General features: G+C 39.4%; 1 protein-coding gene across 5 annotated transcripts in view; it reads right to left on the reverse strand.

The window, feature by feature from the left end:
* Window positions 1–25,703, reverse strand: part of LOC125465443 (ubiquitin-conjugating enzyme E2 E2) — a 248,649-nt gene that overhangs the window by 24,027 nt on the left and 198,919 nt on the right. The window contains exon 5 of one of the 5 annotated variants that reach the window (XR_009447191.1): window positions 6,968–7,579. The exons of 3 other annotated variants lie outside the window; for them this stretch is intronic. Coding sequence is in view for 1 of the 2 variants with exons in the window: in XM_048558994.1 (XP_048414951.1) it covers window positions 7,810–7,842 (33 nt within the window). In the remaining variant the exon portion in view is untranslated. Of the gene's footprint in view, window positions 1–6,967; window positions 7,843–25,703 lie in introns of those variants that run through there. One more of the 5 variants, XM_048558994.1, reaches the window with a different exon arrangement.

Genomic DNA, 25,703 nt, shown 5'->3' on the forward strand with positions numbered 1-25,703 from the left:
GGGTATAAAAGTAACTTTTACTTTCATGAAAGGCCATTTGTGAAATGTGTGGTTTCCTATTGGCTCATGGCCGTACTACATGCGTTGTTGTGACTTCTGGAGTGCCAAAAGCAATGTTAACTTAAATTGTATTAGGTCCAGTGATATATTTGCATATTAGGGTACACTGTGCTTTAACATACTGAACATGCCAAACTTGTGCCATGTATTTAGTTCCTTCTGTCACAATGTGATTTAACAACGATGCCAGTGGCTAAATCTGCAAAAAGCATACTATCTCAGATGTGATGCTCTCCATTTCTAAACATTTTAATGTGACAAGGAAAGCAACATAGCTTTGTGACATTAAGGAAATTGTTTGGGTATGAAATTCAGAGGCAGTAGTTACTGAGCAAGGTGAGCATTGCTTACAAGCAATAGAAGCAGCTGAACAACATTATATGTCGAACAGCGCATTGTGACAGGAACACCGATGTGCTCTCCCTGGCAGTAAATTACAGATAAGACTAGGGTTACAACAATAATAAATGGATAAGTTTAAAGGATCTTATTTGAACTTATGTATTTAAAACAAATTGTTAGTGCAAATAATAAAAAAACTATAATCTGTTAGCTATTACATGGCTGCAGGATATCAGAGGGATCAAAATACTGAAGAGTACAGGATGTTTAGGAAGCACAGAAAGTTAGGAAATGATGGCGGCTGGCTCTGTTAATTAATGGAGGGTTTAATTAATGAGAGAGATGACCTAAAACTTAGAAAACTAGATGTAGAAGAGGTTTGCAGAGAGATGAGAAAGTTAAAGGCAAGAGATCCTTGAGGAAGTGGGCTCTCGGCATCTTATCAGTAACCACACAGTAAGATGGGGGTTAAAGGAAGAAATAATGGGAGCCTGTCAACAAGACATAATTAAGGTAACAATAATAGGGAATTTCAATCTGCTTATGGTCTGGGGAAAAAATGATGGCAAAGGTAACTTGGATGAGGGACTCATAGAAAGTTTACAGGATTTTTTTTGGAGCAGCATATTCTGTGTTGAATCATATAACATGAGACTGGCTCAATGAGATATGAATCATTAATGATCTTACATTGAATTGAAGACACACCTAGGAACAGCAATCATAATATGATTGAATTTTATGTTCAATTTTAGGGAGAGAAGAAGGTAGAAAGTCTCATACTTTAAATAAATGTGGGCAATCATGCTAATTAGAATGAGCTAGCATTTAGATTTGGGACCAGTCAGATTAGATGCAGTAGCAGACATTTAATGAACTATTTTCATATATACAGAATACATGCACTCTAACAAGGTAGAAATAGTTCACAAAGTTGGACCCAACATTCTTGGTTAACTGGGGAAGTTAACTGGTTTAAATTTCACAGAATTTCCTAGATTAGATAAAGATTACATTAGATTGCATGGAAACTACTGTAACTCCTTCATTCAAAATGTGAGAAAGACATGAAGTGGGAAACTATAGGCCAATTAGTTTAAGCATTTGTATTATGGAAACAGTTAAAGGGTGTTGTTAAAGACAGGTCACTTAGAAAAGTCCAAGAATATCAGCCTTAGTCAGCATGGTTTTGCTGGAGGGAAATCATGTTTAAACAATTGATTGAATTGTTTTTTTTGAATCAGTAACGTGTGATGTTATAAAGGGAACTGATGCACATAGTATACTTGGATCTACATTTGATTAAATGCCATCAAAAGTTATTGCACAAAATAAAGGCTCATAATGCAGTAGATGACACACTGGCAAGGATAGAAGATTGGCTAATTAACAGGAAGCAGTAAGTGCGCATAAGTAGGTCATTTACAGGTTGGCAAAGTGTAATGAATGCTGTGCCACAAGAAATAGTGCTGGGCTTCAACTTTTTACGAATTGTATAAATTACTTAAATGAAGATACTGATATGGATGTGAGTATGGTTGTCACATCTGAAGGCTACTAAGTTGATCAAAGCTGATGTGTTTGTAACATCAATTCTACATTCCTACCTACAACCGACAACTTTTCACTGATAATGTACAAAATTCAGACAAATGGAGTATAATAAAGAAAAGTGTGAAATTATTCATTGTAGCAGGAAGAATAAAAGAGAAGAATGTTATCTGAACGGTGTGAGATTGCTGAACTCTGAGATGGAGAGGGATCTGGATATCTTGGTGCATGAATTACAAAATGCAAGCATCGCAAGTAATTAGGAATGTTAATAGAATGTTATCATTTATCATGAGAGGAATTAAATACAAAAGTAGGGAGGTTATGCTTCATTTGTACAGGACATGACTGATGCCACATTTTGAATACTGTGTCCAATATTAGTCTTTTTGTTTAAGGAAGTATATAAATACACTGAAAACAGTTCAGTGAATGTTTACTGTACTAATACTTGGAATGAATGGGTTGCCTTGTAAGGAAAGGTTGGATAGGTTGGCTTATATCTGCTGAAGTTTGAAAGTGTAGTAGGAGACTTGACTGAAAAATATAGTATCCTGAGGAGACTAGATGTGGTAGATGTGGAGAGGATGTTTCTTTTTGTGGGAGATATCTCCTTTTAAAAGTAAGGAGTCACCAATTTAAGATGGGGATGAGGTGAAATGCTTCCTCTGAGGGTATATGTTTTTGTGTCTTTGGAACGTTATTTCTGAAAGATAGAGGAAGAAGAGTCTTTCAATACGTTCTAAGGTACAGCTGGATGAATTATTGGTAAGAAAGAGGATAAAAGGTTATCAGTAGCAGATGGGAATTTGAAGCTGAGATTACAAATTGAACAGCCAAAATCATCTTAAATGGAGATAGTTCAAGGGCCAAATGGCCTATGCCTGTTCCTAACTCATATATCATCACATCTTCACATAACCAAAATAAGGAGGAATTTCTTCACTCAAATGGTTGTGAATTTTTGGAGTTTTCTACTTGAGATTATTGCACCATCAGTGAATGTCTTAAACCTGATGCACAGATTTTTGTTGTCTCAGAGAATCAGGAATCTGGGGAGTGGAAGGGAAAATGATGTTGAAGTTCAAAATGCTGCTGAATAGTAGAGCAGATTAGATGGTATCCTTTGTATGGTCATTTTCTGTTCCTTTTTTCTTGTGTTCTAATTGGAACATGAATAGCACAGTTAGGTCTTCATGCCAATTCATAAAATCTCTAGTGTGGAAACTGGCCATTCTGCCCAGCAGGTGCACACGAACTCTCCAAAGAGCATCCCACCCAGACTCACCCCCTATCCTATCCCTGTAACCTTGCATTTCCCATGGCTAATCCACCTGACCTACACATCCCTGAACACTATGGGAAATTTAATATGACCAATCCACCTAATCTGCACATCTTTGGACAGTGGGAGGAAACTGGAGCACCTGAAGGAAACCCATGCCGATTCTGAGAGAATGTGCAAACTCCACACAGACAGCCTCCTGAGGCTGGAATTGAATCCAGGTTCTGTTGCTGTGAGGCAGCAGTGCTAAACTTTGAGCCACCACGCCCTGTGTGATTCTGTAACTCAATGTGATCATGGCTGAACTATGGTGTAAATCTATTACCCGCTATGTCCCTTAAATGGCTTTGGATAACAAATGAATCTAACAAAATTAGTTTAATAATGAACGATTTATTGTACATCTATTGTTTATGCTAAAAGGTTTTAAAACTTCTCCCATCCTTTGAGAGGAGCTTTATGGAGTCCAAAAGAATCAGAAATATAGCACATGAGGTGGTTTAATTAGGGGGGTGCAAAACTTCAATTTCCCGAAGATGGGTTGAGATGTTGAGATAAAGTCAGTTCTGTTTTTGTGTCATTATGAGCATTGCCTGATCTGTGTCAGGTTTATACTTATAATATATTTGCATGCTTGGAACACTCATTAATCATAAACTGTTTCATTCAAGTCCTACCCTCAAAATCAGTGGTGCAAAAGAATCTCTTGAGATTTCGCGATCATTTAATCATCATGTACTTCAGTTGGCTTTGTGCAGTAGTGAATAAAGTCATGTTGAACTCTGTGGCACGTGGCTATGGATATTAAAATATTGTCACTTGGATGTAGAAAGGTGTGGTAGAGGGAAGGGCCTATGATCTATTGTATAGTAGTCCTCTAATGGATAACAATGGTTGAGTCAAAAAGGGATTGAAAGATGGCTGAAGGACCTAAAGTGGAGAGAGAATGTTAGTGCTATCAAATGTGGGGTTCTTAGGATCAAATTGAGAGTGTGAAGGCAAACAAAACAGTCACAGTATAAAGTGAGATATTGTATTCTGTTTGGGGTTAGATTCAGGGTCAGTGTTGGGTACTGGAAGATCTCAGGGAGTGAGTCGTTGAAATTTAGAAAAGCACAGAGGAAGATAATGTGTGGTGAGGGTTCACAGCCAAGTTGGGCATTGAGATGATCACAGGTTTGGGCACGGGGGAGAGAGATGGCATGCACCGGGAGAATATCCAAGATCACAGGAAAAGCCTTAAAAATAACAGAGGGGAAAGGGAAGGTTATCTTGGTTGGGTCAAGGGTGTTGGAGGAAAGAGGGTTTTCAATCTAAGTCACCCTACAGCGTGTGACTCACTGCAAATTCATGTTGCTTTCATGGCTTGTGGGAAGAAGATAATTTTGAGTGGATAGAGTTCATATTGAGTGCAATTAGCTGATTAAAAGGATTCCCTAATAGTTTATTCCACGAATAAGATCCATGGGAGAGCATGTTCTCAAATGCATGCCTCTCCTCTACAGCGGTGCCATAACCACGGGTCATTTTCATTCAATTTTCCGGCCACCTTAGAAGCAGGAGGAAATTTCTTGCTATCCAACAACAGAGGCTGCAAGGCCAGTAACAAGTAACATCAAAAGGGAAGGCTAGGCTGGGAGCAGACGCTCAGGGGAATGAACTGACAAAGACAAACACTGACAGCTCACTGCATCCATAGGACAGTAACAAAATACAACCAGATGTTTGCAAAGCGATGCCATGGACATGTCTTGGGAAATGATAATAAAGATATGTTGGATTGTCAATCGAGAAATGCAGCCATGTGGATTTAGTGGGAACCCCATGCTAGTGGCCATAAGGTTACAGTTTCTATGGCAATGGTGGTTTCCCATGTGATGGGTAACATAATGTGGCATCTTGCACAGATGTGTAAAGGAGGTAACCAATGGCCTATTTAGTCAAGCCAATGATTTTAGTCACTTTATCATTGTTGAAGACAACCAGACTTTAAGGTTTGCTACATTTGCTGTCATCAATGGTTTCCTCAGGCAAAATGTATCATCAATTTAACTTGTAGTGATAATAGTTCTTTGGGAGCAACCGGCTGTATTAATAAAACATGGTTTCATTCCATTAATATACAATAAATGAAGAATAATGCAGATTTGTTTCTGTTTCTTATATATTCTGCAACTCTCAGCTCTGATGACTTTTTGAAGCCCTAGCCTGGTTTGACTGATGGATCTTCAGTGATAAGGACTATCTCCTGTATACATGGTTTTCCGAGAGAAATCAGAAGACCTCTACAATCAAACTTTAGCATTCACCAAAGCTGGCAGTGAGTATCCTGTTGGTTTCTGGAGGCACACACCCAGGGTGTGTCACAAATAGTAGTCTGCTGTGCACTGTAGAAACTGACCAGCAATGCAAATGGATTTGCAAGGGAAAGAGTGTGGGAAAGCAGCTCTCTTCAAATGAGGACTTGTCAGAGCATGAGGAAGAGCCCATAAATCCAGATTATCCTTTCATGAATGGTAGAGTCAGGGAAGGACATGCAAAAGATGCAATGGACACCCTGATCTTACCAGGATTTGTACAGCAATGACATCTCTGCACAATAACATTCCTGGGCCCATGTTCCAAAGGAAGATCATCACAAAAGTAATAAAGTACATGAATTTACAAAAATGCAACACATCTGATTCAGGAATAATACCTATGTTCTGATTTCTTCTCTAACTGACACATTTTGAGAAATGTAACAGTCAACAGTGACAACTGAAACTATGGCAAGGCCCCCAACAGTTCACAATTACGAACAATTGCAGAAAACAAACAATATTGTCCATTTATCACTTCAAAACAAAATGTAAAAAAGTTCTGTGCCTCTTCTGTGCTCATATTTTCTCAATTTCATTTACTTTCAACATCTAAATGTAACCCCTATATCAGCAGCACTGGTGGAGGCAATCTCTTTGGTATCATGCCTCCTTGCATTAGATGGCCATGGTAGGAGTATAAGGACTGTATCTTTTTATTTTGTATTTATTAAAAACTGTGGACTGAAATGAGAGCTGTTTTCACATTAATATTTGAAAGGGTATATGTTTTAAAAACAAGAAACCTGACAGCTATGATAAGCATCATGTAAATAACTGTTTGAACAAGCAGTAATTCAAGTGAGAATTGCAGATGTTTGGAAGGTAAAGGAGTGAATGCAGCTTTTATTGGAAGCAAGAAATTGATTAATAACTAGTCATGAGGCCATAGACCAAAGATAGAAACCTTTTGCTTGTATGGTTAATTTTCAAGCAACTGAGCAGTTTGTACCTGGAAACATGTTCAGAGAGAAATGTTCAGTCTTACCCCAGCTTGGGAGTGGCTTCTCTCTTCTCTGCAGTGAAAACTAACTTTAAATCTGAAGAAAACCAGTTTAATCTTTCTTGTAACCATTGTTATAAGTTGTGATTTTTAACTAATATGTCAGAGACCTTTTACAAGTTAACCAGCTGACCGTGTCTCTTACCACCAGTGGAAGCATCTGGAGAAAGATGACAGAAGCAATGTGATGGCTGACAGGAAAATCATAAAGATCATTTCAGCCACAGACCTAGGAACAAAGACTAATAAACTGTCTTTCCAGTTTTACCCCTCTGCCCTGTTTGTTGGTCTGTGTAAAGGAGAGATTAGAAGGGAATTAAAATATTAATTACTAATGTTAGGTGCTAATGGTTTATAACTGTTTACCTGTAGCTAAAGTCTGAGTACTTAGAATAAACAGTAATTCTTGTTCAGTACCGGAATTTGGTCTGTGTCTTCTACCCATCTGGGTCTGAGTATTTGGTAAATTGAGGAACTTTGCATTCTTTATAAAATGTTTGACTTTTCTGACAACTCCAGGAATAGTGAGGCTTGATTTCCGGTGCGCTACCCAAGTGAATCATAACATATGTCCTTCTTCTGGAGGTGTGAAACTACTGCTATCGTCCTGCAAGAGCACCATATTTTGCTGTAGCTGTTGTTGCATGTCTAGCAGGTTTCTTATGGCACAAGCAGAGGCACGTCATCAGCCTGATACTCAGCAGGACCCTGAAGGCTCACAATCCTCCAATTATCTGTGGACCGATTTGTCACAGACTCCCTGTGCTGTTTGCATGTATCTGTGTTGTGCTGATCAGAACATACGCTCAAATTTACATGTGAACTGTTCATTGACAGTGCGAGTGTAACTGCGCTTGTGAAGGTGGACACTGAGACAAATCATAGCGTATCATCTGAGACACTGGCTGTTTCATTCGCAAAAGTTGAACATTTTGGCTCCTGTCCTGGTTTTGGTCCGGTCCTTGAATGGTGATTAACCTGTGGTGGAAAAACAACATAAGAAGCTGATTAAGAATCATCACTGTTTGAACACTTCATGTTTCATCTTATTCATCTGGCTACCCATTTGGAATGAGCCAGGTTCTCCTCATTCATGGCTGGTCTACTTTTGCTGTTTGCTTCCCAATGGAATCCTTCCTCATCAGCATTCTCATTCATCATCTCCTTGGTGCCTGTGGCCTTGGGTCTGACATTCTTCCTCCAGTGCATCACCTCTTCCTGGCTCTATGGATCTGCTTGTCCTACGTGAAAAATTGCAGAATTGATGTCTGTCAAGTGACACATAACCTTCTCATCTGCACATATCGTCAGGACACAAATAGGATTATCATTCAAATTAGATATCCAAGTGTACACAAAGACTATCTTCCAGATGTTTTGGCCTAAATTGCCACCTGGCACTAAAGCTGATGACAAAATTAACCTTCTGGCCCTTTTTACCCACTTGCATTGATATTGATAAATATATGAGATGCTACTGTTGACAGTGCAACACTGGCTCTTTACCCTTGTGGGCTGGAGCATTTCACTTATCAATTTTCTGCACTGGACTCAGGTTTGATGGGTAGCCCTGGGATTGCTCACCTCCTCTGCCACCAACCTTCAGGCTGTCTTAGATCCATCAGGAGGGCTTACTTATACTGTCTTGAGGAGCGATCACTTCCTGTCTTTCTCTCTCAGTCTGCAGGAGAATATACATGGAGACATCATCGAACTGTTGTGTTGGACTGCTGTGACAATAAATCATTTCGGTAAAGTTGGTATTCTTTGTTAGTGGTGGAGTGTCCTGAATGTGATGTACAGCCTCCATAACTGTACAGGAAACTATTCAGTTGGCCACCTATAATGCTGCATTGTCAACTGATAACGGGTTGCATTAATGAGAAACTTCCTCTGCTGCTAAATTGTATGTGTTTTGCATGTACATTGTTGACACTTACAATCTAATCATGATCACAAGAGGAAAAGGAAACCAGAGGAAAAGCAAAACTGATGCTCAGTTCCAGTCATATCAGCAAAGATATGCTAGTGGCAATTTTACCATAAGTGCCCGACTCTGATTTTTAAACTGTTCTCAATCCATACTACAATTCGTGGAAATAGTTTCTTCCAATCAACTCCATACTTCCTTCTCAATTCATTGAAAACTTGAGTTAAATCACCCCTGCACCATCTGCAGTTCAGAGAATACTGTCCTAGCTTGTGCAACTTCACCTTGGAAATTGGGTCTATGAGTCCAGGTATCATTCTGGTCGATCTGTTCTGGACTCCCAATATGGTATTTTGGCCTTGGAAGGTGGAATTTTATAGGGGTGGGAGCAATGTGGGCTGTGGCAAAATTAAATAAAAAGTCTGACAGTGCCCAACTCGAATCCAGGGGCATCTTGCTCCATCCTTTATACTTTTGCCGAGTGGTGAGGTAAGTTTCTATTCTTTAAAACCAATTTTGTTACAAAATTGCACCTTAATAAAAATACAAATGAACATTAACAGAAACGTTTTTATATCGAGGAACAGAAACATACTAAATTGAAAAACATTATCCGGGGCAATGATGCATCCTAGCCCCTGCAGTGCCCTCCATTCTCTAAAAGCCTCTATCATGACAGTAAGCACTGTTCCATGGACACCCGAGTACGGGTTTAATCACGAAAGAGCAGCAGTCAGGTACAAAAACCCTCTCCATTGAATTATGCTTGGACCTGTTAACAGCTGCTTTGGCTAAGCCCAATAGCAGACCCATGAGGTGGCCCTTTGACCAATCTACTCTTTCTTGCATGGGGTACCATAGATCAGGAGCGTATGGCGGAAGTGCAACCAGAAGTTGAGAAGCACCCCCTTCAAGTAACCAAAGAGAGGCTGCAAACAGAAACAATCAATGTAAATACGGAATACACTTTTATCTAGGCCACAAAAACTACATGTGGTCCGGCACCCAGTGTATTTATTTAGCCTTTGACTGCATAGAATTGCTGTGTGCAACACTCTCTGCCCTAGATCCCCAATGGAAAATGGGAGAACCCCTATGCAGAGTGCCCTCTACTGGGGATCTCTGTCATTGGAGGGTAAAATGTTGCATGAGGGCATGTTCAAGAGGCAGACAAAGGTGAGGAAGCCCCAAGCCATACAGGAAATACCTTGGTGTATGGAAGCGGGGGTGGAATTTCCCTGAGACTGCTCAAACTGTAGGGCACTGCATCCTGGGTGACAATCAATTCCATGAAGCCAGTGTTGAGTTCTGGATGGAACTCAGGTTTCAGTTCATTCTCATGTCCAGCACACACCTGAGGCGCCTTGATATTTTGAGGTATGAAGGCTGATTACCTCGTTCACAATGCATTGGATATCTGGGGCTGCGTACTGAGCACTGATTGCCTTCTTGTTCGAGTATTAGGCAGCCTGATCTTGTGCTATCCAACACATTCTCGACTCTGGTCATTCTAGAGACTCATGCTCTCTCCTCTGCCAGCCAGAGGAACCTATTCCTCAGTTGCAACTCCATTTGCAAGAAGAGTTTCTCACCAGGCAGTGGTGAGCTCTCAATTAAAGGGGATTATAGCTTATTAAGCACTTTCACAATGCACACGTTCCATCAGTAATATACAGTTTCCCATCTTATCAAACAAACCAAACCATGAGAACATTGATAAGTATTGACATGTAAATTAAAGCTGGTACCTGGCAACATCAGCATGCTGCTGGCTCTGAGGAGCCTCCATGTTCTCCAGCACCAAACAGCATCTCTGGGCACAATCCATAGCTACCAGACACGTACACCCTTCATCCTGGGTTATATGCATATGATATTTGCCAATCCTTCATGATCATCATGGCACCTCTCTGATCCATGAGCAGGCTGCTTAGGAAGTACCTACTTGCATTGCAGGAATGCACTGGCAACTAGCATTGTAAGGCCGCAGCAGGGGCACTTTCCATGCAATGACAGATACCCTGGTCACAGATTGCATCTCAGGGCTGCTTGCTCTCAAGGTCATTACTCCTTAATAATTACCCACATGTTCGCACCATCCTTGCCCTGCCTTACTCTGCTATGCAATGCCTGTTAGCTGGCTGAAGTATCATTAGTACTACGTTTTTGACCAGTTTGTTTAAACATGCACAGACAGAGACTGTTTTTCATGCTTGTTAGTAGGAATCTGGTTGTAGTGATGAAATCTTGATGTATGGCACACTGAAATATCAGTTTCAAAAATATGACATGCATCAGCTACCAGCATAGCAAACAAACTTTATGTGTACTCAGTCAGGGGAATTGTATGTTGTCAGCCAAGGAACCACAAAAATAGTGGTTAGAGTCTGGTCAGTCACATCTAAGGGTTTCTCATCAAAGTCAGAGGCCTGGGGCAAAAACAGTCAAGGGTGCCAGTCTATTAATTGTTGAAGGTATGAGGGTCTTGTAGGGCCAACAGGATAACTATCAAAAAAGGGGTAGATGTGGCTGGGGGATGAGGCAGTGGGCAGAGAAGCAGAGGTATTTGTGCAAGTGAAGCCAAGGATGGTGGCAGCATGAAGCACAATGTTTTTGGGAGGTATGTGAAACAGTATTATATGGCCTAGTAGGTTACAGATGAGAGTATTGTTGGCAGTGGCTACACTAGCCTATAACAGATAGCATCATTAATGTAAAATATCAAGATTCAGGCATGGAGGATAGTTGGAGATGAAGTTCAATGTTGTAGGTCTCTACATTTGGGTTAAGGAGACCATGGAGGCTTGGGACAAGGTGTAGGGAAGCTTGGAAGGTCTAGGGGATGTCTCTAATATTGTCCAGATAGCATGTGTCATCTTGATGTGCTGTGTTCTGCATATTTGGAGCTGGCCACAATGATTTGATAGATGCTGAGAAGCCACAGTAACAGAAACAGCTTTCCAAGGAGAAAGGCAAGGACATTAAGCTGGCGGAAGCTCGCTGTATTGATGCCAGAGCTCAGCTGCATTGGGCTGTAAAGGCAGAGAGGACCTGATTGACACCCAGTTCCAGATGCTGGATGGGTAAAGATTGTAGCCTATATTCATTCCTTTGAGTTCCCTTTAACTGGCTGTCAATAAAAGCTCATACCTGACTTATCTGAATGCTTGTCTGAATGGGATGTTTCCCTACTAGATAATAACAAGATGCAGGTGATCATTCAGAATTGGCAAAAGTACAGTGGTGACTCAGAGAGGGTCTTCAGATATGATATAGCTAAGGACAGGTAAGGTATGCGGCTTGTTGGTTTAAGGGTGACTAGAATGATAGAATGGGGTTGCATGTCTGAGGGATTATTGACCTATGTACTATGGGCAATGTGGCTCTGTGATGATTGTGCTATTATGTTGCAGTGAAGGGTAAAGTCGGATTGACAATGCTTGTCCAAATGCAAAGCAGTCTCTCCATGAGGGCACGAGTGTAAGGGCAGCTGGTGTTTCAGTGGATATCTGGTGAATGGCGAGTTAATCTAAGAAGGACACCTGCCAAGATGGAGTTAGAATCTGATGTGAAGGATGCCGTAGGTTTGGAATAAATAGTTAATGAGAGGCATTTGGTGAGATACGGCAAGAAATCTCACTAGCCCTTATGGCAAAAACTCTATGCAACTAGCACTTAATCAAAAAAATGTAACACACAGCATATGCTTTCTAAGGATGTGGTTCTCAGGGCTGCGTACGATATTCAGGTACAGCTTTGTTCACTGAAGTATGACTGCTATTCCTTTGAATCTTACTCCTCTAGGTAGAAATTCCAGAATTCTCTAAGACATTTTAATTACTTTTATGTACTTGCTCATGACATTTTAATGATCTTTCCAACTAGACCACAAGATGCCTTTGGATCTCCACTGTTTATAGCTTTTCAGCATCTAAGAAGTACCCTGCTCCATCCTTTTTATGTCTGCAGTGGGTGATCTTACATTATCGTACAGCAAAATCCATCTGCCACAACTTTGCCCATTATCTTAATCTTTCAGAAACTTTGTAATTTTATGCTTCCATTTACACTCGTTTCAATGCTGCCTATCCTTGTGTATTCAACAAATTTGAATGTGGTTTTCTACTTCACCAATAAAGAGCTTAATGCATAGAGTGAATGTAGTTAAGATTCTAACACAGATCCTATTGGGAGTTAGAGTACTGCCAGTTAGAGTACTGTCCAATATTTCCACACCTACTTCTCTTTAGTTCTAAGGAAACAAGTAAATTAATAAAAACAAAGAATTTGGGTCAAATAATTTAGTAAATAGTTTGCCTTTAATTTTATGAGCGTCAACTCTAGGAAACAGTTTCTTATGAGTGACTTTATCAAAATTCTTCTGAAGGTCCACATTATTAATATCTATGGGTATTCCCTTCTCCGCTACTATAGTCTCCTTTTGAAAAACCTCAATACAGTTTGTCAGGCATGGTATCTTCTTTACAGATCCAATCTGACTCTCTCTAATCAACTAGAAATGTATTCCGAAAACCTATTTTTAGCTATATACGCTAGCAATTTGATTTTGTCAGATGGGCAGATTGATGGACGATGAAATTCAACCCTGAAATGTGAGGTGATGTTCATTGGCAAAAGGAATAAGATAGGAGCATACTTGATGAATATGCAAGACACTAGGAGGCTCAGAGGAAGAGAGATCTTGTAGCACTTGTCTACAGATCCCTGAAGGTGGCAGCACAGGTGAGTAGGCATACGGGATGCTTGCCTTTATCAGTCGTGGCTTAGATTACAACAGCAGGGAGGTCATGTTGGAGCTGTAGAGAACTTTGGTTAGGATACAGCTTGAGTACTGTAAGCAGTTTTGGTCAGCACACTATAAGAGGAATGTGATTGCACTGGAGTGGGTGCAAACGAGATTCACCAGGATGTTGCCTGGGATGGATCATTTCGGCTATGAGGGATAAATTTGGGTTGTTTCTTTGGAGTAAAGAAAGTTGAGGGGAGCCTCAGAAGTGTATAAAATTGAGGGGCAAGGACAAGTGAATAGAAAACAACTCTTCCCCTTAGTTGAACACTCAACACAACAGGGGGATATAATTTTCCAGGTGAAGGGCAGGAGGTTTAGAGGAGACCTTGATGAAAAAGCTTTTCACTTGGATGGTGATGAGGGCCTGTTTTGTACTTCTTGGGAGGGTAATTGAGACAGGAAACTTCACAAGCTTTAGTAAGTATTTGGATAATGACCTGAAATGTCTTAAGATACAAGACAATGGACCTAGTGCAGGCAAATATGACATATTTTTGGCAGTACAGCCTTGATGGGCCAAAGGATCTTTTCTGTACTACATGATTCTGTGAAGTTCCTAACGACAGACATTAGAGACAGGTCTACAATCCCCTGGTTTCCTGCTGTCATTTTAATAGTATAAAAACATGCACAATTTTCCAATCCTCATGAACAGTTACTGGCTGGAGCAGTTTGAAAGATTATTGTTTAGATATCTGCAGTGTTCTCACTATTTCCTTTAAAAACTTAGGATGGAAATCATTTGATCCTGGTGATTTGGAAGTCTTTAGCATAATTCTTTTCTTCATTAATATTAATGACTTATGTTAATTTTGCTGAGTCCCTGCCCCTGATTCAATTCAGGAACTCTTCCTGTAAATACTAATGCAAAGTAATTACTTAGTATGTCCTGAATTTCTTGATCTCAGTTTTGTTTTTGCAATTTGTATGCTTTTACTTCCAGTTTTATGTCGTATTTATCTTTTTCTTTTGTTGTCTTTCTTGGCAGTGGAGCTCTTGTTCTTTCGATGTATAAACTGATTCTGCATCACACTAAATTTCTTTTTGAACACCTATTGATCTGGTTTCATTTTTCCTGGATCAGACTTACCCATTTTACTGTGGACACTCTCTTGTCATATCCCACTGTGATAACTCTCACTGTGATAACAATTTAGTAGCTGTTGCAATTGATCCCTTTAAGAATTCTGTTGAACTCAATTATATAACATTATTGGATAAACATTCATATACCATTAGGGTATTAATTAAATTACTCATTACTAACTATATTTGGCATGTCCCTTGTTGGTTCAGGAACATATTTCTGCAATTTAAGTTGTTTTCTGCTGCCAATCCTCTTTTCTCAATGCTGAGTATAGGACCTGTCTTCTTGTCAGTGGAATAAGATAGACAACTGATGAAACTAAACAGAAGATTACAAGGTAGTTTATTGCCTGATAGAAATTGATAAAGCTTGCATTAACTTGCTAGGCATAATAATCTAGGAATATCAGGAGTTGTGCAGAACACATCTCCTCAGGAACTCATGGAGATCACCACTGTAAGACAAAGAACACATAACATAACATTTGGTAGAACCTTATTCGAACATGAACTCTTTCAGAACCATTATTTTATATATTTGTTAAAAAAAAATCTAGTTTGGATACTCTCAAGAAATTTATTTAAAGGACTATTCATCCAACTTGGAGGTAAAGTGATTTTGAAGAATTTCTGCAATTGTAAAGTGTGTGAAAATAGTTTTGAATGCTTTTAGATATGTGATGGTGAGTTTCTGAATTTGACAGAGCACAGCTGCATTATCAGAAGGAACATAGAGGAGAGGATGACATATCCATAAAAAGCTGAAATAAATATGGTGGCTACAGTTTCTGTGTCTCTGTGTTTATAACATGAAGGAGGAAGGAGCACAGGCCGCAGATAGGGTATACCCTGTAGCCTCAGTCACCATAGGATCAGAGTTTTCCATGCCCAATGACAATGACAGAAGGATCTTTGGCGGATCACCCAGTGCATCCAATTAAATATGCTTGTTATATATTCTCCTGTATGCCACCCTGTCACTAGCTTCATGTGAATCCTCTGCAACGGAACTCATTTGCCACCTTATCCACTAGAAAATTGGCTCACGACCTATCCTTTCCTCTTGACGTAGTTACACATCCCATTTATGCTCAATGGCTCACTATGTGCAGATCCTAACTCTATGCCTTCCTATGAAGTCTGAGCAGTGCCAGAATCTGATCTGAGAGTGTCAGATCAAGTGACAGGCCTTTTCATTAGTGCTGAAATGTTGCTCACTTTCCTCTTTCTTCTGGATGTACTAGGCAGGTAACTGTTCTTAGGTGTCTGAAAGCAGAAAATCAGAAGCATCAGATTGGAGTAGCATAAAAGGCAGGAGATCCATGGACACACCATCAGCAGCTTATTCACCATGCCAAATAGCTGGTTTAAGGTGAGCTGTGAGTTGAAGAAAGGCATAAGCATACATCACCATATTGTTCTAAGTGACATCGGATGCCACAGGCTCTGTCACAGTCAGATTCATGTTACCTACAGAGGAAATGGTTGTTTATAATCTCAAGATATGTAGATGTCCTTTTCCCTGGTTTTCTCTACTCTATTCCATACTATTGTGCATCACCTTGTCTTGCCAGAGAGAGGAAACCATACCAGTAATTATGTTATAATACACTGTAACTGCCATTACTGAAATCTAGGACAATTGTGGATGCAGCAAACATTGGGTGTGAGGTTGACAAGACTGTTAGGTTGTGACTGTGAGGTGGTGCTTCTATCTGGTACCTGAGTGGAGGAGCTGGAAGTGCCGAGTGCCAGGAACTGAAGCTGGGTGAATAAAATAGATGCTATGCATTGACCACTAAGTTGGTGCTGGAGCAGTTTACAGGAGATGCAGTATACTCTCGACATTGACCGTACTGGTGAGGTCATTAGAAATCTCGCAGCACAGCTGTCAGGGTTTCAGGCCTAGAATGGAGTGATGATAATTGAGGATACAGATTTCTTCTAAATCATCTTTTGCATGATTCCAAAGACTCTATATACCGGTGTGTTGTTACTGAGTGACAAGGAGTTCATGAGATTGAAAGGCACCCTTGAAAATCAAAACGTAGCTCTTGAAAATCAAAAATCAAAGCCCTTGAAAAATCTCAACAGGAACCCTCATCACTGCAAAAAAAAACAAATATTTTGAGCCTTGCTGCTACACATTTCCAGTATTTAATTCTCTTTCTGGGGGGCTTCTTTCACTATTTATTACAACAACATCTACAGGAATAAGAATACTTTACAGTGCTACTTGGAATGAAATTTAAATGAAACATGTGCCCATACTCTATAATTATTGATGTTTCCTGCAATTCTGATCCTAAGCTGGTGGTCAGGTTGGTGTCTCTGGCTCATTTGCCTTCGGTGCAGGTGATAATTGATTATACCACCTTGGCACTCCCATATCAAGCAAGAGTACTTATGAAATGCAAAAGCCTCCGCTCCATTAATATGCAGCTGGTCTGCAGCCACACAAAAAAAAAATGTGCAGATACATATATTCTCTAGGATTTGTTGTCTTGCTTTCAACATATGGCAGCCCAATTCACCAATCTTTGTCTTGAAAGCACATGTGGGGTGAATACTAGGACTCAAGGGATACACAATTCAAACATGACTAATGATATCCATCATAACCTGATCAATGAAACCCAATTACATTAAGTCACCACCATACTGTGGTTGAACAAGTCATCAGCATGCTAAAGGTTTGCTTTAGGTGCATCTTTTTTCCTTTATTCATTCACAGGATGAGCGTGTTCTGGCTAGATCAGCATTTATTGCCTATCCCTAAATGCCTAGAGGGCTGTTAAAGTTCAACGACATTGCTGAGGGTCTGGAGTCACATGTCGACGAGACCAGGTAAGAACAGCAGTTTCCTTCCCTAAAGGACATTAGTGAACCACATGGATTTTCCTGACAATTGACAATGGTTTCATAATCATCATTAGACTCTTAATTCCAGGTTTTTAAAAATTGAATTCAAATTCCTGCTAGGATTTGAACCCAATCCCCAGAACATTATCTGGGTCTCTGGATTAACAGTCCAGCGATAATACCACTAGGCCATTACCTCCCTGTGGAGGTGGGACATCATACCACATTCATTTGCTATGATTTCTATTAGGGCTGTGTTTTACAGTATTCTGACCAACATTGCTCAGCAGCAAGATTTGACTGTGCAAGAGGAACAAGATGCGGTGTGCAGATTGTCTGCGGTTGATTTCAGGAACAGAATTTGCAAGAAGAGAAAGATGAAGATATTACTGGAATGCATCACCAGCTGTTCACATTACTGCCCAAAATGCCAGGAATGTTCTTTCTAATGCAAGCTACACTTGGGTAACACTAATGGACCAATGTCAAAAGCATACATAACAGCTATTCTTCCAAATTTTTTCAACACTATCAGCCCCACTCCTGCGACTGACGAAATATAGTCCTACAAATAGCCGAGCAATCATTGTACATTTTCCTCTTTGATCCCTGTAAATTTATGTCTTCTCATTCATCATTAAGCAATTAAAAGAAAATTGCCACTCAGCAACCAAGAATGGGTAAGACAAAAAAAAATGGCTTAAAGTAAAACATACTATGTGATTCTACGTAGGGAAAACTAAGCAGGTCTGGCAGCATTTGTTGACAGAACAATAACATCATTGTTTCAAAGCTAGTGTGACTCTTACTAAAGATCTGCTGAATTGTAGGAAACTCAAAGCTAATTTTTAAAGAGAGTCCAGGCATACGCTTTCGGTTTAGAGTTTTATTTGAATCAACCACGCACCTAACTATTCTGGCTGATTCTAGTTTAAATACATTTTAATGAAAACGACTGCTTAATTCACAACACCTTGTTACCTTTAGCTCCGAGGCATTCAGCATCTTATTAATAAAATATGATAGAAGTTTCTACAGCACTTTCTGTTTTTATTTCAGATCTTTACCATGTGCAATATTTTGCCTTTGTCATAAAGCACATAGTATTTTTTTTACAGCTTAGATATTTCTGAACTAAATGAACGGAAGAAAAGGGTATTGAGTTGTTTGACCTGCATGATCATATTGAATGGTGGAGAAAACTTGAAGGGCTGAACGGTTTATTCTCACTCCTATTTTCCATGTTTCTATGTTTCCTCATGCAGATAGTTAGCCTGAAGCCAAACCTTCTAATATTTACAGATTGCAAGAGGGCACATTTCTTTGAGATTAACACCCAAGATCCATGTATTATGGTTTGCCTTTGAATTTGAATATAACCACCAATTCTTCATAGTACACCTCCCCCCTTGTTGTTGAAATCACAAATGGAAGAGATTTCCCACCCTAGTAAGTTCATACTATTTATCACCAAGTTCATTGAGTTTGACCTATCAGTCTGCCTGCTGGACATAGAAGAAGGTGATTTAAGACTAACTGGCACATGACTGTTTGGTGAGGGAGGAGACCTAACTAGGAATGGAACAAAGTGTTTCATGTGTGCTACAAAAATGCACATATTGCTAAAGTCTATACATTGCAACACCTTATAGTTAGAGAAGGTGTGTGGTGTCGAAGGAGGAATTATTTAATGTAAAACTTGAGGGTGCTGGTAGCTGGCAACTAGTTTGACCTCCATTTAAGGAAGAAGTGGACGGCCATCAGGTCATCCAGGTGTGGATGGAGGTCTTCAGGGATTGTATATCCATGGTGCAAAAGAGTTGGTGAGGATTGTTAAAAGTGGCATAGGGTGTGTAAAGAATCACAGATACAGATGAGAAGAGCTTGCATAAAGGATGAAAATGTAAAGTTGACATTTCCTAGACTGTGAGAAACACAGCTGATAACAGTTAAATTTAAAGAATCTGAATGATAATGAGGCATGCAGCTTTCATTATTTTATGTAATACCAGTTTGCCTCTTTGGAACAGTTCACCTTCCACCCTCAGTAAAAGAAAGAATTGGATGGGTTAGAGGCTAGTTTAGATGGCTTTTGACTTTTAAAATTATAACCTCTCACCCAATCAAATATGTATGATTTGTTGGTATAAATCCTTCCTTTTTTCCACTTATAAAATAAATCATATTCCTAAGAATGAGACTTGTTATTGTTTTAAAGTAAAATGCCTGTAAATATATTTTTCTGTATATATTCTATATCCTTAACTATAACGTCAGCTGTGAATTGAAAATTGAAAGCAATCCAGTGAATGATACCATATAGTAACAAATTTATCACAATATGAACTCAATAATGTTTAGACCCTGTCTTAATAATAATAATTAAAAAACATTAAATAAAAAGGAAACAAAATAACATTTATATCTTTTGATGTTTTAAACAGTACTGAAAACATATTTTAACATGATACACATATAATCAATAAAGTGTGGTTAATTAATTATTTATGACTGCATTACTTGTTGAGCTTGCATTTTAATGATCATAATCATAATGCTCAAGTTGATATTTCAGAATTTGTCATGTTGGAAGCTCTTGCTAGTTCATGATTAATGCGTAGAATGATTTGGTACCAAAACCTGAATTTGATTTTTGAATCTCCTGATCTAACACTTCACTGAATTTCATCTATAATGGAGAGGTAGAACAGTTGTTACCTACTTCAATTACAATTTTTTTGGATACAAGATCTTGGCATTATGATTCATTTTTTGCTGCACATAAAAGCAGTTTTCTTGACAACATGCAGTGTAATAATGCTATTACTTATTAGATCTGTGAATTGTCTCATTTCAAGTCAATCGATGACCACCGGCCACCCCAATATTCTTACATTTTACTGGAAAACAAACCTGTGAGATGAAAAACTTCTTTTCACAACCTCAATGCTGCAATCTCAATGGAATGGAGTACATGCATGAATTCTATCAGCAAATTTGATTTGGAATGTTTTTACCTATACATTTCTCTTATCTGGATATTTCTGTTTTAATGCATCCATACAATAATTATCCATGGTAAAGTTATTTTGTTATGTTATACACAGATTACACATCTCTTATCCAGCAATCTCTGTGTTCTTTTTAAAGACATGGACTATTTCATTCCTAACAGGGCAATTTTGAAGCTCATTTTAAAAAGTCAGCGCATTAGCAACAAATATTGCTAGTTACATATTGGGTTTAGTGCTTGTTAAAGACTGGGTTTACCAGTTAGTGTCTTGGTTAGATATCCCTTCACTCACAGAATTATATTAGGAGGTGCCTGAAGTGCAAACTCAAATTTGTTTTTCTTCAGTACCAACGTTTTCATCCTCACTTGGAATGTCAATGGCCAAGGCCAAGACCATTGCAGAGGGCAGCCAGACAGGTCATGTGCTGTGTTTTGGCTTCTGTGTAAGAGGATGGCATTGGCCAAGAGCCAGGGGAGTGTACTGGACACATTACCTTTCATGGTCTGGCCCAGAAAAGACCTAAACTGTGGGGTTATGGAGATATAGCCTGCACTATAATCATTTGTTCATGTATAATTTCAACTTTAATTTTAAAATTAAAAGCTGCATTTTGTTATTACTTCTGAAAATGATTTGTTACTTGAAAATAATAAGGCCAAAAGCTTGGTCAGAGAGGTAGATTTTAAGTAGCATCTTAAAAGAGGAAAAAGAAGTGGTGATATTAACGGTAGGAAGGAGAGAATTCCAGAGCTTAGGTCCTTGGCAGAGTGACCATCAATGGTAGAGCAATTAAAGCAAGAAATTCTCAAGAGGTCAAGATTAGAAGAGCAGATATCTTTAAACATTGTGGAGTTTGAGGTAAGTAACAAGTTTGGCGGCAGTGGGGGCGGAGGTGGGGGGGGGGGGGGTGGGTGGGTCGGTGTGGTGGTGGTGGTGGTGGAGGTGGTGAAGCCGGGATGGATTTATTAAAAAGGTTAAGAATTTTAACATCATGACAATACTTAACCAGGAGTCCATGTAGGTCAACAGCCAAAGGACTGATGCATAATGGGACTTGGGTGCACACGAACATATGCAGCAGAGTTTTAGATAACCTCATGAAGTGTAATATTTGGGATGCTGGCCAGGAGTAAGTTGGAGCATTCATTTCAAGAGGAATAAAGGTATGGTTGAAGGTTTCAGTACTGCATAAATTGAGACTGAGAAGACATATTACATAGGCATATGAAGGCTGGGTGCTTAACTGTTCAACTCTTGTAAGAGATATTTTTAAACTTCCTCTTGTAATGTACGAATTGTAGTGCTGGTCACCACATCTTATGGAAGATGTGAGAGTCCTTGCAAATGCAGAAAAACAATTATCAGAATTGTTCCAGGGATCAAGATTTTAGTTATAAGTTTAGGTTAGAGAAACTGGCATTGTTCTCCTGGAGCAAAGAAAATTGAGAGAACCTTTGACAGAAGTGTAGAAGATTATGGCAGGTTTAGATGAAATAGACAGAGAAAAATTGTTTCTAGCAACTGATGGCACAAGAACAAGGCAATGTTGGTTTAAGGTTTTAAGGATGAGGGGCTGTTAAGGAAGAAAATTTTTATGCAGCGTACAATAAACTGAAACTTACTGCTTACAAGAATGATGTAAGCTGTGATATTAAAAATTTTTGAAAGAAAACTGGATGGGGACTTGAAGGAAATAAAGTTAGTGTTATGGAGATACAGTAGGGGAAATGGAGCTGATTAGATTGCTCCACAGAGTCCAAGATGTACTTGTTGGGCCAAATGGCCCCCTTATGCACTGTAATGATCCCATGAGCCCAAAAGCAGTTGACAATTGTAAAGGTTTATCAGTAAAATTGTGTGTTGTGTGTAATAGTATTATAATTTATAATAATAATATTATAGTATAATAGTATTTCTAATCTTGGAAGTGGTTGAATTTGAGAACTTGGTTTGGTTGCATATTTTCAGTAGTTTAAATTTCAAATTGACTGTAACTTGCAGGGCTACACTTAATCTTGCCTCACCTGATACATAGAACCCCTACAGTGTGGAAACAGGTCTCTTGGCCCAATAAGTATCCACACCGACTCTCCAAAAAGCATTCTGCCCTCCATTTCCTATGGCTGATCCATTTAAACTATGCATCCCTAGACACAATGGGCAATTTAACATGGCCAATCCACCTAACCTGCACATCTTTGGACTGTGGGAGGAAACTAGAGTACCTGAAGGAAGCTCACACATACACAGGGAGAACTTGAAAACTCTACACAGGCAGGTGCCTGAGGCTGGAATTGAACTGGGGTCTCTGGTGCTGTGAAGCAGCAGTTCTAACCACTGGGCCATTGTGTTGCTCCCCCCAATCCATCTTAAAATAATGGAGTTTCAAATAATTATCATTTAGGAGGGGGCACAAGAAAGGCTTGGCAGAAGGAATCAGGGAAAACACAAAGGCATTTTACACTTATGTGAGGAATAAGAGAATGGTCAAAGAAAGAGTAGGGCCGATCAGGGATAGCATAGGGAACTTGTGTGTGGAGTCTGAGGAGGCAGGGGAAGCCCTAAATGAGTTTTTTGCTTCTGTCTTTATGAAAGAAGAGAACTTTGTAGTGAATGAAACCTTTGAAGAGCAGGTGTGCATGCTGGAATGGATAGAGATAGAGGAAGCTGATGTGCTGAAAATTTTGTCAAACATTAAGATTGACAAGTCGCCAGGCCCGGACCAGATTTGTCCTCGGCTGCTTTGGGAAGCGAGAAATGCAATTGCTTCGCCACTTGTGAAGATCTTTGCATCCTCACTCTCCACTGGAGTCGTACCTGAGAACTGGAGAGAGACAAATGTAATTCCTCTCTTCAAGAAAGGAAATAGGGAAATCCCCGGCAATTACAGACCAGTAAGTCTCACGTCTGTCGTCTGCAAGGTGTTAGAAAGGATTCTGAGGGATAGGATTTATGACCATCTGGAAGAGCATGGCTTGATTAAATGCAGTCAACACGGCTTTGTGAGGGGTAGGTCATGCCTCACAAACCTTATCGAGTGAGTATCGGGAAGCTATTTGCATACAGCATATCAGAATTAAGCCCAATTCTGCTCTCTCTTAACGTCGCCAGATTTTTTTGCTTTATTCATTCACAGGATGAGGGCATCACTGGCCAGGCAGCATTAATTGTGCATCCCAGAGGGCAGTTAGGAGTCAACCACATTACTGTAGGTCTGGAGTCACATGTAGGCCAGACCAGGTAATGATAGCAGTTTCCTTCCCTAAAGGACATTAGCAAACCAGATGAGATTTTACGATAATCGGCAATGGGGATTCATGGTCAGCATTAGACTTTTAATTCACCCTTTGTTTTATTTGATTCAAATTCCACTATTTGCTTTGGCAGGATTGAAACTGAGTCCACAGAACATTATCTGTGTCTCTGGATTAATAGTCCAGCGATGATACCACTGGGTTGTCACTTTTCCGCATTGCATTCCCATCAAGAGTTGTTAGATGACTTTCATGGCCTGTAACTCTCACCATGTTCTTGCTGTAACTAGCAGAGGCTTACTTGATATTTTTACTGCTACTTTATTTGAGATGAGATAGCGAAGCACACATCATGTGCTGATTCTGGAACTTTCTTGATTCATATACTTCAGTTATTCAATGATTAGCCAATAGTAAACCTGCCAGGTCTAATATTACACAGACTATTAATACTGACAAAGAATTCTTACTTCTTTGTAACATTCACTTGGTAGTACAGAACTGGAATATTGTGGAAAAAAACGTTGCTGAAGGTTTTCATACTGAACTCAACAGGGCAAATGTGTAAGCTTAATTTAAATAATTCTTGTGCAGAGTTGAAGCTGTGGAGGACCTTTTCAGAATCATAGAATCGTGGAATTTGAGAGCAGAAAAGATGGCCATTCAGTCCATCATGTCAGGTCTGACATTTAGAGCCATCCAATTAGTCCTCCCATGGCTCTCTACTCATATCCTTGCAATTTTAATCCCTTTAAATACTAACCTAATTTTTTTTTTGGAAAATTTTCTATTAAATCTTTTCCAACACCTCTTCAGTCACCATATTCAAGAACATAGCAGGCTCCATCTTTGAAGCTTCTCCCATTTCACTTAGGGACAACACAATGCTAAGTGACTTCTCTTTTCTGCCTCCTTCTGTCAGTCACCCCTTCCTCTTCCAATCCTGTGACAGTCTTTCACTGCTGTGACTTTCCATTTTGTTTGTGCTGGAGCTAATTTCTTGCTTTCATGGAGCAGCGATTACTTTTTTTTAACATATCAGAAATTTTAATAAAAAAAGGTCAAAAACAACAATATGTTAAACAGGAGGAAAGAGAGAACAGGAGATGAAATTTTAGGAGAGTGAACACATGATAAGATCAGAGACTGAAAAATTCCAAACAACTCTAGAGATAAATAGGCAAATATCTTCCTTTTTGGATAATATTAAATAGCTTCCTTTTCTCTTTCATTCCCCATGGTTACATTCCCGTCACTTCAGGTGCAACATTTTGTCTTGCTTTGCAACAGATTGGCATTCTATTTTAATCTCTTCTTGACTACTTTCTTCAGTGCTGCCACAGTCTTCACTGATCCCTCAATGTACTCGTTCCTGATATTCCTCTTTCTCATTACAGCACACGTTCATTTCAGCATTCACATCTCTTTGGGGTGGCATGGTGCTTAGTGATTAGCACTGGGTTTGACTCTGGTCACTGTGTGTGGAGTTTTTGCATATTCCCCATGTCTGCATGGATTTCTGTGGGTGCTGTGGTTTCCTCCCACAGACCAAAGATGTACTGGTAAGTGGATTAGCCATGGTAAATGCAGGCTTTAGGGGATAGGATGGGGGCCAGTTTCTGTCTGGGATGCTCTTCAAGGGGATGGTGTTAACTTGATGGGCTGAATGGCTTCTTTCTGCTCTGTAAGGAATCTATGATTCATTATGATCCAGTCCCTGTTCCTCTCTTCTTGATGTTGTCCAGATGCCTGCACTATATAACAAGTCAAATTACACGAACGTCTTGTGGAATCTTCCTTTCAATTTTGGTGATACTTTCCTCTCATGAGATTCAATGACCATTCTTCCAATTTACTTCAACCAGGACTAATTCATTGCTTAATTTCCATCTCAATACTATCATCTTCTGCACTTTAAAATAAATACACTCTTTCTTGTACAGTGGCATTGCAGACTCACACATGTTGCTAATTCCTAATTGTCCCTGAACTCGAGTGGCATGCTAGTCCATTTTAATGGGCAGTTAACAATCAACCACATTGCTACAGGCCAAACAGTAAAAGGATGTTAGATTTCCTTCCTTAAAGGATATTAGTAAACAAAATGGGTTTTTAAGACAATTCACGATAGTTTAAAGTTCATCAT

This window comes from Stegostoma tigrinum, chromosome 2, assembly GCF_030684315.1.
Source record: "Stegostoma tigrinum isolate sSteTig4 chromosome 2, sSteTig4.hap1, whole genome shotgun sequence".
In the NCBI taxonomy this organism is placed as follows: domain Eukaryota; kingdom Metazoa; phylum Chordata; class Chondrichthyes; order Orectolobiformes; family Stegostomatidae; genus Stegostoma; species Stegostoma tigrinum.